This window comes from Balearica regulorum, chromosome 17 (assembly GCF_011004875.1).
Source record: "Balearica regulorum gibbericeps isolate bBalReg1 chromosome 17, bBalReg1.pri, whole genome shotgun sequence".
In the NCBI taxonomy this organism is placed as follows: domain Eukaryota; kingdom Metazoa; phylum Chordata; class Aves; order Gruiformes; family Gruidae; genus Balearica; species Balearica regulorum.
In genome coordinates this window covers 9,773,971-9,789,785 of record NC_046200.1, presented here as the reverse complement: position 1 = coordinate 9,789,785, position 15,815 = coordinate 9,773,971, and the positions used below count along the sequence as shown (strand labels likewise).

Sequence of the window (15,815 nt, the reverse complement as noted above, 5' to 3'; positions counted from 1 at the left end):
CGCTTCGTCCTTCTTCAGTCACAGAATGTTGATATGGCCCCTCCCGCCTCTTCGTGAGACTCACTGAAATGGCCAAGCAAATAATAGGCCCGCAGCAAAGATGGCAGACACGGCAACAAAAGCCAGTACGATGCTTCCGGCTGAGCGACTCCCTGGATTGGTCAACCGCGTGCGTGGCTACTCCCTTTTCCCAATCCCATTGTTGAAGACCCGGAATGGGCTGGGCAGCTTGCCCAATCCGCTCTGCGAACGAGCGACGAACGCTTTTCAATTGGCCAGCGTGCCGTGACGAGAAGACCAACGGGAAGCGGCGTTGAATTGGCGCCTAGTTTGAGTGGGGGCGGCCCGTATCTGCCTCCGTTTCTCCGCCGCTTCCCCGCCGTTCTCGCGCTGCCGCCATGTTCATCTCCGACTGCCGCCGGGAATTTTACGACGTGATTGTCAGCCAGGTGCGGGTGGTGGGCCGCGACCGGGGAGGGGGTTGTGTCACCCCGGGCGTTCCGGCGGCGGGCGGAGCTGTCTCCCTCCGGCCACTTCCCGCGGGGCTGCGGCCGTTCCCGACGCCTCACGGAGCGGGGACGGTGCCGGGGTGTCCCCGGCTGTGGCGGCGACGGCTGAGGCGCTCCGGTCCTCTTAGGGCCTTGAGGGTTGTTGGGGGCGGTGGTGCCCACGTCCCCGGGGCTGCCGGCGTGGGGGGGCGGCGGCGGGCAGCGCCGCTGTCAGGCGGGCGTAACGCCTCGGGCCGCGCTGAGGGCGGCGGGTCCGCCAGTCAGCCCGGGTGGTAAAAATACCCTTCCCGAGCGTCTCTACGGCGTCGGAAACCCGACCCAAAGCCGCTGCCAGCGCGGCGAGGTCTGGCCAAGGGTTTTACACATAGTTCCCCTCCTTTCTCGCGAGTGCTTTGGGTATTCTTGTGGATCTTTTGTTTAACCAAGACATCTCTAGATCAATATTTTTTCTATCAGTCTTTTTAACCGTTTTGATATTGTTTGCCCAGACACTAAATTTTCTGTATTCTGTCTTCTTTGAGGTTGTCTTGTAGTCTTTCTTATAGCAGGTCTGGTTGGCTACTTTCATTTTTAACCATCACTTTGTTCAGCGTGGGTGTGTACACTGAAGGGGTAAAGCTTTTGCTGGACAGTCTTTTAGTATTTCTACCTGTGAAACTACGTTATGGATTGTGCAAATGAAAGCATTTCCCTCAACTTCTCCAACTGTGAGCAAAATCTCCAAAAAAAGGGGGGGTGGGGGCAAAAAAACCCCCACCAGATAAACTGTTTTGCCTAAATCAAGGGTATTGCAGGAGTTGTCATGTTCCTATTTTTGCTACAGTTTTTGTTTACTCAAAACTGTTCTAAGTTCCATGCTGAAAACTTAGGCCTTTCTAGACATGATGAAAACAGCTGTAGGGCTGACTAGCTTTGAACCTTCAATACTATGTGCTGTTCATAGGAGTCTGAATAATTACATTTCCTCAAAGCAGCTGATGTATTTTGGGTATGTGGAGTTATTTACTGCTCATATTTACCAGGATCCAAATTGGTTCATTTTGGTTGCAGTGTCTGTTCAGAAGAAATTCTGGTTTATGATTATAATGATCTCTACCTGAATTTCTCACTTTCTGGTCTCACAGTGATCTACACATTTCATGTACTAGCACATTAGATTTGGCACCTATATTAATACTGTTATTCTGTTATTTTTGCAGCGTGTTCTTCTTCTTGTTGCTTCAGATGTTGATGCATTATGTGCTTGTAAAATACTCCAAGTAAGTCTTTGTTATCACTGTAGGCTAGCAGTAAAAGGAAAAAATGCCCTGGGATCCTTTTAATAGGTTTGAACTGGGGAAAGGGTGAAGGTTAAATCTGCTTTTGTAACTTAATTTTTCCATCAGTTATGACACTGAAAACTGGTAAGTCATAGTCCCAAATTTCATGTAGATTTGGCATTTGGGATGTCTTCGAGATAAAGATTTGCATGAAATAGAGTTATAGCATGGTATAGCATTGTAGAAGAAGTTGTTTCCCCTCACCTTTGCCAATAGCTGTTTCCTTAATTTCAGGCCTTGTTTCAATGTGATCATGTGCAATATACGCTCGTCCCAGTATCTGGATGGCAAGAACTTGAAACTGCTTTTCTCGAGCATAAAGATCAGGTGAAAAAATACCGGAAAATTTTTAAGTTGCAGCTCATCTTATATAGGCATGCACTTCTTCCCTTTCACCAACTTAAAATGTCAGCTCTTAAGCTAATTATTATTACAGATTACCTCAAAACAGTGTTTAAATTTTAACATACCAGTAACAAACTTATCAAGCTTTTTACATTAGCTCAAATTAATGTGCTATAATTGGAATACATTCAAATTAAATTTGCACGCATTTTGAGATATAGATGGTGGTGGTATTGGATGTCCGACATCCCCGAATTTGGTGTTTCATCTTATGGATTTTTTTTCTTCCATTGAATATCAGAAAGTAAATACAAGTTTTGACAACAATGAGTGCTTTGGAGGTTTTGTAAAGGTGTTTTCAGTCTTCCATGTTTCCTGCTAACTGAAGTAAAAAGCATTCTTTTTTTTTCTTCTTTTTTTTTTGTTTGCAGTTCAAATATTATGTTCTTATTAATTGTGGTGCCAATGTTGACCTTCTGGAGATCTTGCAGCCTGAAGAAGACACTTTTTTTTTTGTATGTGACAGCCACAGACCTATCAACATAGTGAATGTTTACAATGACACACAGGTAAACATTTTTTATTCATAATAAAAATCTTCGCACAGTGTTTTGCAAAACTGCTTACAGTAGGTCAGGAAGCAGTATTAATGGATATTATAATGGAATCAGTAGTAACGTGCATGATCAGAAAAAAATCTCCTTTCAGTAATAGAATATATACCATTAGCAGTGTGATAGTTGTCAGGAGTAAGCACCTGTTAATCCTGTTGCTGTAACTCAAACTGCTACAAATCAGAGGATAAACATCCTCCAGAATGTAACATGTATTATCTCTCAGCATCTAGCAACACTTAGAATTTGAGTATTAAGCACAAATTATTTGACAACATGACTTTAACGAGCATAAAAATGAGAATTCTTTAAGTAATGCTGTAATCAAGGAATACATTTTTTTACTCTTACTTTGTGTAAATAAGTAAGATCTTTGTATTAAAAAGCAGTTTTTTTGTTATGCTAGGAATCCATAACTGCCAAAATGAATTTTTAGTTTCTCTTGCTAAGTATCTGAAGTTTTCTCATTTGTCATTTGAAGTGCTTTTCAGTCATTAAATAAGATACTTTATTTAAAATACTTTTTTTTTTTCTTGGTAGATTAAGCTGTTAGTTAAACAAGATGATGATCTTGATGTTCCTGCTTATGATGATATCTTCAGAGATGAAGAGGATGAAGAAGAGGACTCAGAGAATGAAAGTGATGGGTCAGAACCTTCAGAGAAACGCAGGCGTTTTGAAGAGGTGTGTTTCTGCTACTTTGTTGTGAAAAGAAGGAAAATAAAACAGTTATTACATATAGTTTACACCATCATAATAATGACATTTAAGTTTAAAAATTATGTTCCATTAGATCACAAATTCAAGTGTAAGATTTAAAAATAATCTAGTAAGACCTGTAGAGTTTAACATACAGAAAATGTTTATTTATCTGAACTGCACAGAAATATTTTCTCATTATAAAAAACCCAAAAATGTGATTATGCATAACACTGTCTTTGTTTAAGCAGTGAACTGAAGAGATCTGTCCCTGATAATGTGCTCTGGGCTTTTCAGTCTAGCAAAGCAACTTATTTAGATATAAACTTTTCTTTTAAACAATTGTTTGAAAAGATAGAAGCTCACAAATAATTTAGCAATACATTTTGTCTGTCCTTGTAGCAGTAAACTAACAAAAGTATATTATGGTAGACACAAAAAATTAAATTAACTGTATGTTATTTGTAACGTATTTTCTATTTATAATATACAAGAAAGCAAAGACACAAGGCTAGTGCTGTGAAGAGACAATTAAATGTAAACGCGTTCTCAGATTTAATATATATCTCATATTATTTTTCTATTAACATAGTACATTTTTTCCTATTAGTCTATGAAGGGCACTAACTCAGCAAAAGCAGATATTAGAAAATCAAATTAAAATCTGTAAATAGTACACACAAAAACTATTCTTGAATCTGTTAAATATTTCACAAAGATCTTTTTTATTTCTTTGAGTTTTCAAGCTGATGATGCTATTTATGGAGTTTAAATATACAGTCAGTCCCTCTTTTTCTGACCTTCATTAATCATCTAGTCTTTATTTCTCATCACTGTCATTTTTATGGTATAAAATGGTAGGATGCAATGTTGCTAGTGTTGAAAATACCGTGTACTGGGCCTCTTATTTGTGAAGACAAGCTAAATAAATGCTAGTGCAGAAAGATACCATGACTTTATATAAAGTGTGTTCCTTGGAAAAATATTTGATAGTAATACTTTTATCATTTGACGTTGTTAATAGGAATAATTCCTTTTAATGAAGAATTTAATTGTCTTTTTATTGAAGACTTAGTCATTAAAGTATTTGTTCTAGCTTTTTAACAACCAAATTAATTTACAGGATGTAATAGAGAGAACAATGAAAAGGCGACAGAGGCGAGAATGGGAGGCACGCAGGTGTGTTTAACTGGGTTTTTATGTTGCTTATATATCTCTTTCTCTTATTCTTTGATTAAAATCTTGTTGAGAATACAAAAATATGATACTATATTGCTTGATTTGCAAGCTGCTGTAGTTCTAACTTTCTGAATAAAGTGGAGAGAGACATTTACTATATAAAAATAAAATGTTTAAATGGATGATGGTTGTAAAACAGTAATTTTAAATGAGTAGCAACAAGTGCCTTGGTTCACTTTTAAGTAGCTGTGGTATTCTTGTCTTGTCTATCTTAGGGTGAAATTTGTGCTTCTGTTTTCTTCTTTTTGTCTTATTTCTTCCTATTGTCAATAGGAATGAGCAGGAACAAATCAGATAAAATGGAATTTGAGGAATAATGATTTAATATTTTTTTTCTTTTTGCTTTACGAATACATTTCAATGTGGCTTCCATATTGCTACTAAAATCTAACTCCTGTGCAGAAAAACAATTTCTAGCCCAAGTTTAATTTTTTTTAATTGTTAAAATGAAATTTAAATATTATTTCACAATTCCTGGCTTATATTTTTTTTAGTTGGATCCAATGACCCGTTCATCACTTAATCAAATGTGGGGTGGTTTTTTTTTCCTTTTTAGACGAGAAATTCTTTTTGATTATGAGCAATATGAATACCATGGGACCTCAGTAAGTATAAACTCTTGTTTGCTATAAAAGCACCAAGTGCCAATGTAAAGGTAATTGGACAATATCCAATGTTACAATTACCTAATGCAATGTTATAATTATCTAATAATACTACATGTTATAACAATATTGTTCTATCTTGTTATTTTTGTATCTTATTGTTATATATAACATACATCATATATGTACAAGTAGTTTGACTTATCAGTTTACTGTTCTCTGGTTGTGTACATTCAATTTTACCATTGATGAATTAGATAAATCATAGAAACAATACCGGTAGACTGGCAGCCAGCTGAGTCACAGTGGATAATGTAATGTTAGCAGTGGAGGAAAATGATAAGCCTGAGCCATTAATATTTTTGTTCCTTGATATCTTTAATGCTGGTATAAAAAAAAATATGATAGAGTAATTTTTTTTAGGTGTTGACAAAAATATCTGTCTATGCACAAAATATTGTCGCAAAAAGACTTTAGTATGTGGGGAGCTTGTTCACCTTTCAAAGTTTTCAAAGTGTCAGGATGTTTCAGACATAACTCTGAGGACATTAAGCTGTTCCTTCTGTCATTTGGCCTCTTGTCTGATTATTTTTGTATTTTGTGAAGTGCTGCTTCATATGTAATGCGGTTTTGTAGAGCTGTATAAAATATTTTTCTTTCTACTTCATGTCTTAGGAAGTAAGACACTGGCAGATTGTCAGACTCAAGTGTGATTTCTAGAACTTTAGCAACATGCTAGGATTTAGCAAACTTGACTGTGCTCTATTTGTTTAATGAGGTGAGAGTTCTGTGTTTATTTATCCTCTGTTTTTGCTTCTCCCTCATACAGTCTGCGATGGTGATGTTTGATCTGGCATGGATAATGTCTAAAGACTTGAATGACATGTTGTGGTATGTTTCCATTATCATTTTTCATAGAGGGTAGAAGCTTAAACCCATAATAATGAGAGGCAAGATTTCCCCAAACTGTGATTTCAGTATGAGGTTCCAGTTTATTTCACGAGTGGATGTATGTCTTGAATTGGAGGACACATCCGTGTAAATTAATTACATGCAACCAATAGATTTTCCCTGGAAAAAGGGAGGATGGTACTATATATGTATGTCTGCTAAAGATGGAATAATAATATATAGCTTTGCTGTTATCTTCGGTGTACAGTTGGTGAACAGTGTTTCTGACTTGTTCTTTTACATACTTAGAGGGTTAAATATAATATACTGTATTGGAATATTTTTTGGTTTAACTTTTTCCCCTTTCTCTTCCCCCCTCCCAATTTTAGGTGGGCTATTGTTGGCCTAACAGATCAATGGGTCCAAGATAAAATCACTCAGTAAGAAAGTTTTTTTTAATTTGTCTTTATTATTATCTTTTATTTATCTATATTTTAAATCTTATTTTTAGGAGTAACTAATAGCAATTAATAGAGATCAGGAAACATACAGGAATTCATATAATACAAGGTAATTAATAAACAGTGACATTAAATATCTTAACAACTGAATGTGATCTGATGCCTTCCAAAAATGGGAATATACCTCAGAAAAAAATGTAGTTTCCTTTTCTACTATTTAGAATTTTTAAATTAACTTTTTATTTTTTACAAAATTATATAACAATCACTTTTGATCCAGGAAGTAATGGTATTTAATAGTAGAGTACATAAATATTACCTTGATACAGTTTTATTAAAGGAAAAAAATATTATCTGTTATGTATCCTGTAGCTTCCTTTCCAGTTTTAGTTGGAGTTTCAGATTTTCTCCCCCCCCGCCCCTTATTTCTTACTTGATACCATCAGAATTCTAGTAGTGCATGTGTAGACTTTAATTCTGGTGTTCTAGTGTTACTAATACATGGATGTTTTTAAGGAGATAAATGTAATAAGTAACTAATTTCATTGGTCAGTTTCTGTCTCTCTTTAGCTTTAATTGCCTGGGTGTATTGCTGCATATTGAAAGAACATTATTTAACAAGTGGTTTGTTGAGTTCTTTTAAGACATATCTGCAGTTCTCTGCTGCTGACTGGCCAACATGCAGTCTTTTTGTGGTTTTTGTGTTCTCATAATCAAGTATGAAAATATATAGGAAGAAAGTGAAGTAACAAATTTGTTTTTATTAAGAATGAAGTATGTGACTGATATTGGAATCCTACAGCGTCATGTGTCTCGCCATAACCACCGCAACGAGGATGAAGAAAATTCTCTGTCAATTGATTGCATGCGAATAGCATTTGAATATGAGTATCCTTGCATGAGATCTGGGGAAAGTGAACTCCAGTTGAGTTTTTGTCTGGGGGGGGGGGGGCGGGAATACCCAGCACCATCTTTGCTGCTGAGAATGGAATTAAAAGAAATGGAAATTTAAATATTTTGTTGAATGTGAATCTCTCTTTCAATAGCTCATGTATCTTCAGTTCAGCTTAACCTTTCAGAATTAGTTACAAGTCAATATTGCTTGTCTTGGGTTACACGCACCTGCAGCTTCTAACTGTATCTTACGTAGCACAGACATGCAATATATAAGAGCAACTGAAGACTTACCTATTAGTTGTGGAGTTTTGTTACAATTTGTAATTTTAAATGAGATATGTGCTTATAAGTATTTTCCGTAATTCCTGTTCAGTCTGCGCCTGGCACTTTATCAGCACTGGTCTCTATACGAAAGTCTCTGTAACACTTCATATACCTCTGCTAGCCTGAAGCTTTGGTCTGTTCAAGGGCAGAAGAGGCTCCAGGAGTTTTTGGCTGACATGGGGTGAGTTATAAAAATCTGGGTCTCGATTAAAGGATCATTTTTTCAACGAATTATGGGAAAATATTGAGAATATCACTTGCAAGTTCTCCTTAATATTTAAATATGATTTTGGGGCTCTGAGTAGGTTGCAGAGTCTCTTTGTGTTGAGTTATGCAACTTGTGTCTTGGTGCATGAGGAATACTTCAGCTGTATGGAATAGTAGATTCATAAGTAATCTGTGCTTTCTCACATCCACTCTTCAATGACTAAAGAAAAAAGAATGCAAACAAGCTTTGTCAGACTTAACTTGCTAAATTATCTAATATTACGAAAGTTCTGTGAAAGAAAGGGAAAATGTTTCTTCTGGCATACCTATCAATGTATTTTTTTCCTTCCGTTTTTAGTTTGCCTTTGAAGCAAGTGAAACAGAAGTTTAATTCCATGGACATGTCTTTGAAAGAAAATCTTCGGGAAATGATTGAAGAATCTGCAAACAAGTTTGGGTAAATTGTTTCAAATACAAATGCCTTATCTGAAAATACTTTTCAATTAATTTCAAATATTTTTGTATGAAGAGCAGGTAATATCTTGTTCTAAAAATATGTTTTTTAGATTGGCAAAGTAATTAGGCTTGTTGCAAATGTTTGGGTATGATTTGTCTTGATGTTCTTAATGTTAACATACGGAGGAGATGGCTGGTCAATGTTGATTATAAAGCTGATAATGTTAATAATCTTTACTGGTTTTATTTCATTTTGCAGAATGAAGGATTTAAGAGTTCAGACCTTCAGCATTCACTTTGGCTTTAAGAACAAGTTCTCAGCAAGTGATATAGTTTATGCAACAGCTTCTCTCATGGAGAATATAGAGAAAGAGGAGCCTGAAACAACTAATTTCATTAAAGCTTTGGACAGTCTCTCCAGGTACTGAAAATATGTCTCTTCATTCTTTTACAGTTTTATTTAGGGAACATGGGTTATGTATCTAAAAGATGCATTGATGCTTCACAAGCCACTGAAGAAAACCCAAAACATCCCACTGAATAGTGTTTAGAGAGGTTTCACTTTTGTGTGAAAAGTTTTGTTTTAATATGAAAGTGTTTATTCTTTCTTTTGCAGGGGTAACCTGGACAAACTGCACCAAGGACTTGACCTAGCCAAAAAGCAGTTACGTGCCATTCAGCAGACAGTAGCCAGCTGTATTTGCACCAACCTTGTAATTTCTCAGGGGCCTTTTCTCTATTGCTCTCTCATGGAGGTCAGAATTCTAGTTTTTGGCTGTCTCATAGTTGAATAACACTGTTTCCCTAACTGCTTGACTAAAGAAGAATAACTCCATCAGAAAGAACCTATTTATTTATACTGTGCTGTACTTTGATGGGTCAATATTGACATCAGCTCTAAACTTCCCAAAGGAAGAATCAGTCCTTTCAAAGTAGGGAGGACTTCATATTCAAGTCAAGTGGGTGAGCTCAAGCTCCTCTATTGTAATGGTTCTTACTAGTGTTCTTTGAGTGACACTAAACTTTTTTACTTGTCAATAGATATTAAAATTAAATAAGTGGAAGAATAATCTTGGATTGTAATTGAAATAATTTTTCTTTTCCTAGGGCACACCAGACGTGAAACTGTTTTCCAAACCAGTGTCTCTGTGCTTGCTTAGCAAATACTTACTCAAATCATTTGTTTGCTCTGTAAGTAAATCAAAAGCTTTTGACAAGCTAACTTCTGGCCTATGTAGTAAATATTGTTCTGTTGGATACTTGCAGTTGATTATTAAAAATATTATATGAAAATCTTAATAATGGTTTTCTGCTAATTGGTTGGATAATTTTAGCACATCTGTGAGTGCTGCTCTAAGAAAGATATCTGCCTAGAGTTTTCATTACTAAGATACTTACAATCTGAAACCTTTGTGTAATTTTATAAGTTTTGAGGGAGCATATCACTAAATACATACTTTGAAAAGTTAAATAGACACACAAAAGAGCAATATTGCAGGACTGGTAATTGTTATCTGAAGACTTCTGTCTGTTTAAATAAAATCCTCTGATATTTACAACTAATGTAACTGAAATTAAATTGCATTTATCTTTTGAGCTATTAGTTACACAATTCAGATAAAAATGAGGTTTTAAGATTGAGAATTCTCATCACGGTGATCAATTCCTAATTTGTAAATGAAAGTTATGGTGGTCTATCCCTGTCAGATTGCATCTGTCTGTCCTCATTTTGAAAGTTAGACATGATGAATAACTGGCTGCCACCAGGAGCAGGACAACATTTTTAAAACTCACTGCGAAACATTTACCTTAAGAACAAAACACTTTAAACAAACTTCTGTTTCATCTACTTAAGTATCTAAAAATGTTAAAATCTTCAGAATTATTTTATTTAATTAAGCTGTAATGTTAACAAATTTTGTAATTTACTGCTGTAAAACAATATGGTAGGGGAAAATAAAATCTTGACAAACACAGTCTTCACTAGAAATTATCTGTTGTATTTCAATGTAAAATGATTATTGGGAGGAAAAAAAAAAAAAAAAGCCCAGGCCAAGTTTTTGGACACCCATACCTGCAGGTTTTGTGTTTCTTTTTTTTAAAGAGCTTTTTTCTTTACTGTAAATCATATCTTGTCTGTCCATATTATTTCTATGTTAAAATGGAATGTGAGGTTGGAGAAGAATTTAAATTTCTATTGGTTCTTAAAATGATTTTTACTGTAAGAAGGAAGGGGATTAAGAAAGAAACCACCCTCTGTTGAACTGCATTATAGTTGTATCCTTAGATGAATATTTGTAATGCTAGCTCATGTGGAGAGCTGAATCTAAATTGTTTCCTGAGTTTTCTCTAACAAAGAGGCTTTCTGACTTCCAGACAAGAAGCAAGCGTTGTAAATTGCTGCCACTGATAATGGCTGCACCAATGGATGTTGAACAGGGAACTGTGATCATGGTGGGGATTCCTCCGGAGACAGAAAGCTCTGACAAAAAGAAGTAAGCATATTGTTTAAAAGTTCTTACTAAAGCTTATCTATAGACTTTTCCTGTCTCCGAAGCAAATATCTTTCCTGTACCTATTTAACATTGAATATGGTGACTTGAATTGTATCCTTCTTAAAAACATGCTTTTGCATATGGTATGCATGAGATGCTTTGAGAGAGGATACAGATCTTCCCCAGCTTCTTTACAAGGTTTTTTTTTTCCCTCTTAACTATTTCTTTATTTTAAAAGAAACAGTTCACTATGACCCATGACTTTTTCTTAAAGCCTGCAATGTTAAGATTTTTGCACTTGAGCAGGTGAGGTGTGTGTTGAATACATGGCACATGAAAAACACCTGGAAGATATTTTCAGCTCTCAGCAAGGAAAAAGTTCCATACTTCTACCTTAGTAAATATTTCCTTTTCTGTAATGCTCATTTGTATTTCTGTTTATCTTCTAGCTTTTTTGGAAGAGCATTTGAGAAAGCTGCAGACAGCACCAGTTCTAGGACTTTACACAACCATTTTGACATGTCAAGTGAGTAATGCTGCCTTATTGCTTCTTCCATTCACCAAATAGTCCTTTAGGGGTCAGTGTTTACGCAGCCTCCATAAAGCATAATCACTGCAGACAATATACTCATTTGTATATGTCTTAGATGCAAACATCAAGGGTGTGTATGTGATATGCTACTCCTGAGTTTAGTATAAACACAAACTATGTTATTTGTCAATCTTTTTCTAAGTGCTATGTTGTTGTGCAGAAGTTATAAACTACTAGGAGAGGCTTGCATATCTTTTAAAGACGATCTACATTTTGCAGGGAGTAATGATTTTCATATGTCCACTTCAGTTTAAAATCTATGAGGTTATCTGTGAGGGTTTTTACATTTAGGAGCCAAATCAAGTATGGTATTGATAGTATGAGAGGTATTCTTTATTGTCTGTTTGAAAAATGAGATATTTATGTAACGAGATTTGCCTATCTTTGTACATGCTTACAAAAGAGGCAGTTTTTAACAGTGCATACTTATGTATGCATGTTGAACATACAAAGAAATGTTCCTAGATTTAAAAAGTAGCTGCTATATCAGGTAGTGAGCACCTAGATTTCAGAGTTTGCTGAAATCTAACAGCCAAATAAACAATGTGCTTTGCCTTTTGTCCAAATAAATAGTTTCTCTTTTTCCTTCTTAAAGTTGATTAAGAATATAACTAAGTATACTTGGAATTAATATTCGAGTGTGACATCTGGTATATCCTTCAGTTATTTGCATCTTGTAATAGAATATTTCATATTTTAGTAATTGAATTGAAAACAGAAGACCGGAGCAAATTTCTGGATGCACTCATTTCTCTCTTATCCTAATGGTAAGACAGTCTAAGGATGATTAATTAAAAAATTAATTACAAATCAAGTTAGTATCCAAATGATATTCATATATTATCTGTAGAATGTTCTAAGAAAATGTGGCAACTTCTAGTGAAAATATAAATTGAAGATAAGAGTTTCTTACAAAGACAATTGCTTTTCTTTTTGGGAGGAGGCAGACAATGTACAAGCAGAATATTTTTTTTTTTTTTTCTCCTTAAGAGATATTTAAGTTTCATCATCCATAAGCTTCTCTTCCATTGTTTTTAACTTTTTGTGGCTGTTTAACTTCAGCTGGAAAAGAAGCAGCCATTTGTGTTGTGAGAGAAATGGAGATATTAGCTAATTGTAGTTGATATGCTGTTACTGACTTTTCCTTATAATTATGACAGCTTCTTTGAGATCAGGATGGAATCTTGGCCATAGCAGTGCCATTCTTGGCTTTGATGTTAATGTAGAATTTACATTTTTCTTTGACAGTGTTAAGGTTGTAGCCTATGTTCATGTGTAGTTCTTATCTGGAACAAAGATGGGGGATATAGGACTTCATTTGTAGTTGTGACTATTAGCGTCACACTAGCTCGAAGTCTGTTTTAAAGCTACTTTAGGGCAAGACAGGTTTTACTGTAGATCTGATGAGACTGTCAAACTGTTGCAATTGTCTTCAAATATTCACTGCTTTTCAATGATGAACTATTTTTACTGGTTTGTGTGTGCGTTTATTCGGTAGTGATGGGTGGCGATAGCTTGCTTTCTCCCAGAGAAGCTGCTAAACTCTACATTGTTTTGTAAAGTTTGTTCAGACAACCTGTAAGACTATTGGAAAGTATATAAAGTACCTCATGGCATTTTCACATCTAGATAAAGATTTGTTTTTTAGCATTAACATGTGAAGTAATCTCAAAAGATAATCTTTTATGGTATATATAAGCCAAATGACAATATGACTTACCTTTTTTCAATGGGTATCAAAGATACAATTTCTTTTTCTTCTGTCCACTCAGAATTTTGAAGCAGTCGATCAATAGCTGTAATTGTTGTTTGTTAGACAGCATAGTCATGCATGGCTTCCAAGATTTTTTACATCTGTTTGTTTCTTTACACTCTGACTACTAATTGTTTCAGCTTGTCTTCTGCCCATGTTACACAGTGGTGATTTTTGGCTCCTTGTGCTGGAAACTGAGGATCAGATGCTCTGAAATTATTTCAGGTGTTCCAAAGTTCATGGTGCTGCAATTGTGATGTATTGTCTTACTTTATCTTAAATGTACCAGTACAGGCCTGGACTGTTGTTTTTATGCCTCTTGGAAGGTCAAAAGAATACTAACTTTAGCACACGGATATTGAACACTGCTTCTTTGTAAAGGTCCCACCCTCATAATGGCAAAAGGTGTCAACTAGGAGTATTTACAAATTGGACTTTTATTTGTCAAACCTGCTTTTATTAGAGGACATGCTTCTGTGATGTTTAGTTGTTGGCTAATAACAAAAACATAGACTTTGAAGAAGTGCCATATATTTATATTACCATTCAAATATTGTTTTAAAATTGTCTGGAATGCTTTTTATTTATTTTTTTAATAAGAAACTTTTTGAAACTCTAGAATGTTGCAACTAGTTTTTAGTGCTGTCAGGTTGAGGTTTTGTACTTTAATTGAAATAACTGTTTTGTGAGACAAGTTTTGAGATTTTTAGGACTTTTAAAATCCAAGTACTGAGTAACTGCCAAATACCAAATGAAAAATCTGGGGAATTCTGGCATCAATAAAGCATTTTTAGTCATGCCTTGTGGTTCTGTATTGTCACTTGTAGCTTGGCTTTGGGAGTAATTTTCCTGGAAAGAGCCTAAAATACTATGATAATTGTGTGTAGACTGTAGCATTATCAATATTGATAGACTAGCTTAATTCTGTTCCTTAACAGAGATTTCATTTCACTTTGGTCATATGAAATGGTATTGCTTGTTAGACTTAACCTGCTGTGCATTGGGTGGGTATGTATATGTGTATGTTTGGAATTATTCTTCTTCTTGCAATGTCTGCTTGAATTCTGCATGACTTTAATGTGTTCGTGTATTATAATGACTATGTAAAGGTTATCTATCATTACATCACACTTTGTAAAGATTTTTAATACAGGTTAATTTAATATTAAATGTGATTTAAATGTAGCCAACAGAAAGCTAATTAAACTATATATTTTTATTCAAACAAAAGTGGGTTTTTATTTTGGGTTGGGTTTTTTTTTTTTCTCAAATGTTTTCATCTTATCTGAATAAAATCCCTATGCCAAACTGCAATGGCCAAAAAAATTGTGTTTCCTAAGATAAAATGTAATGTCACCTTTTGGTTTTGCATGGTTACTAGGTAGTATTGGCAAGAAATAATATCCCCCCTTACCAATGTACTTTGGGTTTTGCCTGTACATAGCATACAGTAGTTTTATTATATTTCTGAAGTAGATTACTGTGCTTTAAGTCTGGAAATGGAATCACACAAGTTTACGTTGTTTTTTGAACACTGATACCAGTGTCAAGCCATGATTACAATGTAAAAGCTAGGCATCTAAATATTTTCACTTTATCTTTCAGTTGCAAACTGCTGAGTCAAGTGAATTTCCTAAATTTATCTTAAACTTATCTGTCACAAACAAATCACTGCCATTTCCTCGGCATTAAATGTAACTTTAGTTCAGTCCTATCATATATTTAGGACTTCCATGCTTCTAGATGTAAATATCAGAGAAAAACAGGGGTATGTGTAGCAGTAAATGCAATGTGCTTCAGTGTGTGATACCACCTTCATTACATGAATGACTAATATGTGCTGCGTAAAACTGAATTTTTACTTCCACAGTCTGCTTGCTCAGTAAATGCATAAAAGGTCGTGCACATCCTGGATCTCTGACTCATGGTTCATCTATCAGGAAATCCTAAACAAGCAACCAAATTCCCAATTTTCTCCCTGTACAAAACCTTTAGACAGGGAAACACATTTTGTGAGGAAGGCATCAAAAAGCACGGACAAGAAACTTCTCAGTTTAGTTACTCTATCTTTAGTTACCTGTAGTGCTGTTTTCAATACATGGAATAGTTCTGATGAGTACCTTAGCAAGCTATCACTATTATCTTCTTGTTTGGGGTTTTAGTTTTCCTGTTTGGGTTTTTTCTCCCCCCTCTCATTAGAAGCTCTGTGTGAATCCCTTCATCTCACCTCATCAGTTCTCTTATTACTTTTGTATCCCTCGTCCCTTTCCTGGACCTTCATGTATTTACTCTCTTCCCCTTCCAGGCCGTGTTTGGGTTCTACTGCTACCACCTTTTCCTGCTGTTGTGATAAATAGAGATCTTGCCTTGCAATGAAGGATGAAGTTGTGGGGGGAGGAGAGTGTTTGT

The 15,815-nt window shown here is 35.4% G+C and overlaps 1 protein-coding gene across 2 annotated transcripts; it reads left to right on the top strand.

Annotated features, from left to right (window-relative positions):
• Positions 1 to 26: 26 nt before the first annotated feature.
• On the top strand, positions 27 to 14,609 carry CDC45 (cell division cycle 45). 2 transcript variants are annotated; one of them, XM_075769580.1, is made up of 19 exons: positions 27 to 449; positions 1,709 to 1,768; positions 2,063 to 2,155; positions 2,605 to 2,742; positions 3,328 to 3,471; positions 4,610 to 4,665; positions 5,282 to 5,330; positions 6,160 to 6,221; positions 6,611 to 6,661; positions 7,451 to 7,570; positions 7,953 to 8,084; positions 8,469 to 8,567; positions 8,826 to 8,987; positions 9,183 to 9,321; positions 9,674 to 9,757; positions 10,943 to 11,061; positions 11,511 to 11,587; positions 12,354 to 12,420; positions 13,547 to 14,609. In XM_075769580.1, exons 1-18 carry the CDS (start codon positions 399 to 401, stop codon positions 12,416 to 12,418), a joined length of 1,701 nt encoding a protein of 566 aa, XP_075625695.1. In that variant the 5' UTR covers positions 27 to 398; the 3' UTR covers positions 12,419 to 12,420; positions 13,547 to 14,609. The 2 variants fall into 2 exon arrangements, with proteins under 2 accessions (XP_075625695.1, XP_075625694.1); XM_075769579.1 differs by having other exon boundaries at positions 330 to 449; positions 13,572 to 14,609.
• Positions 14,610 to 15,815: the final 1,206 nt, after the last annotated feature.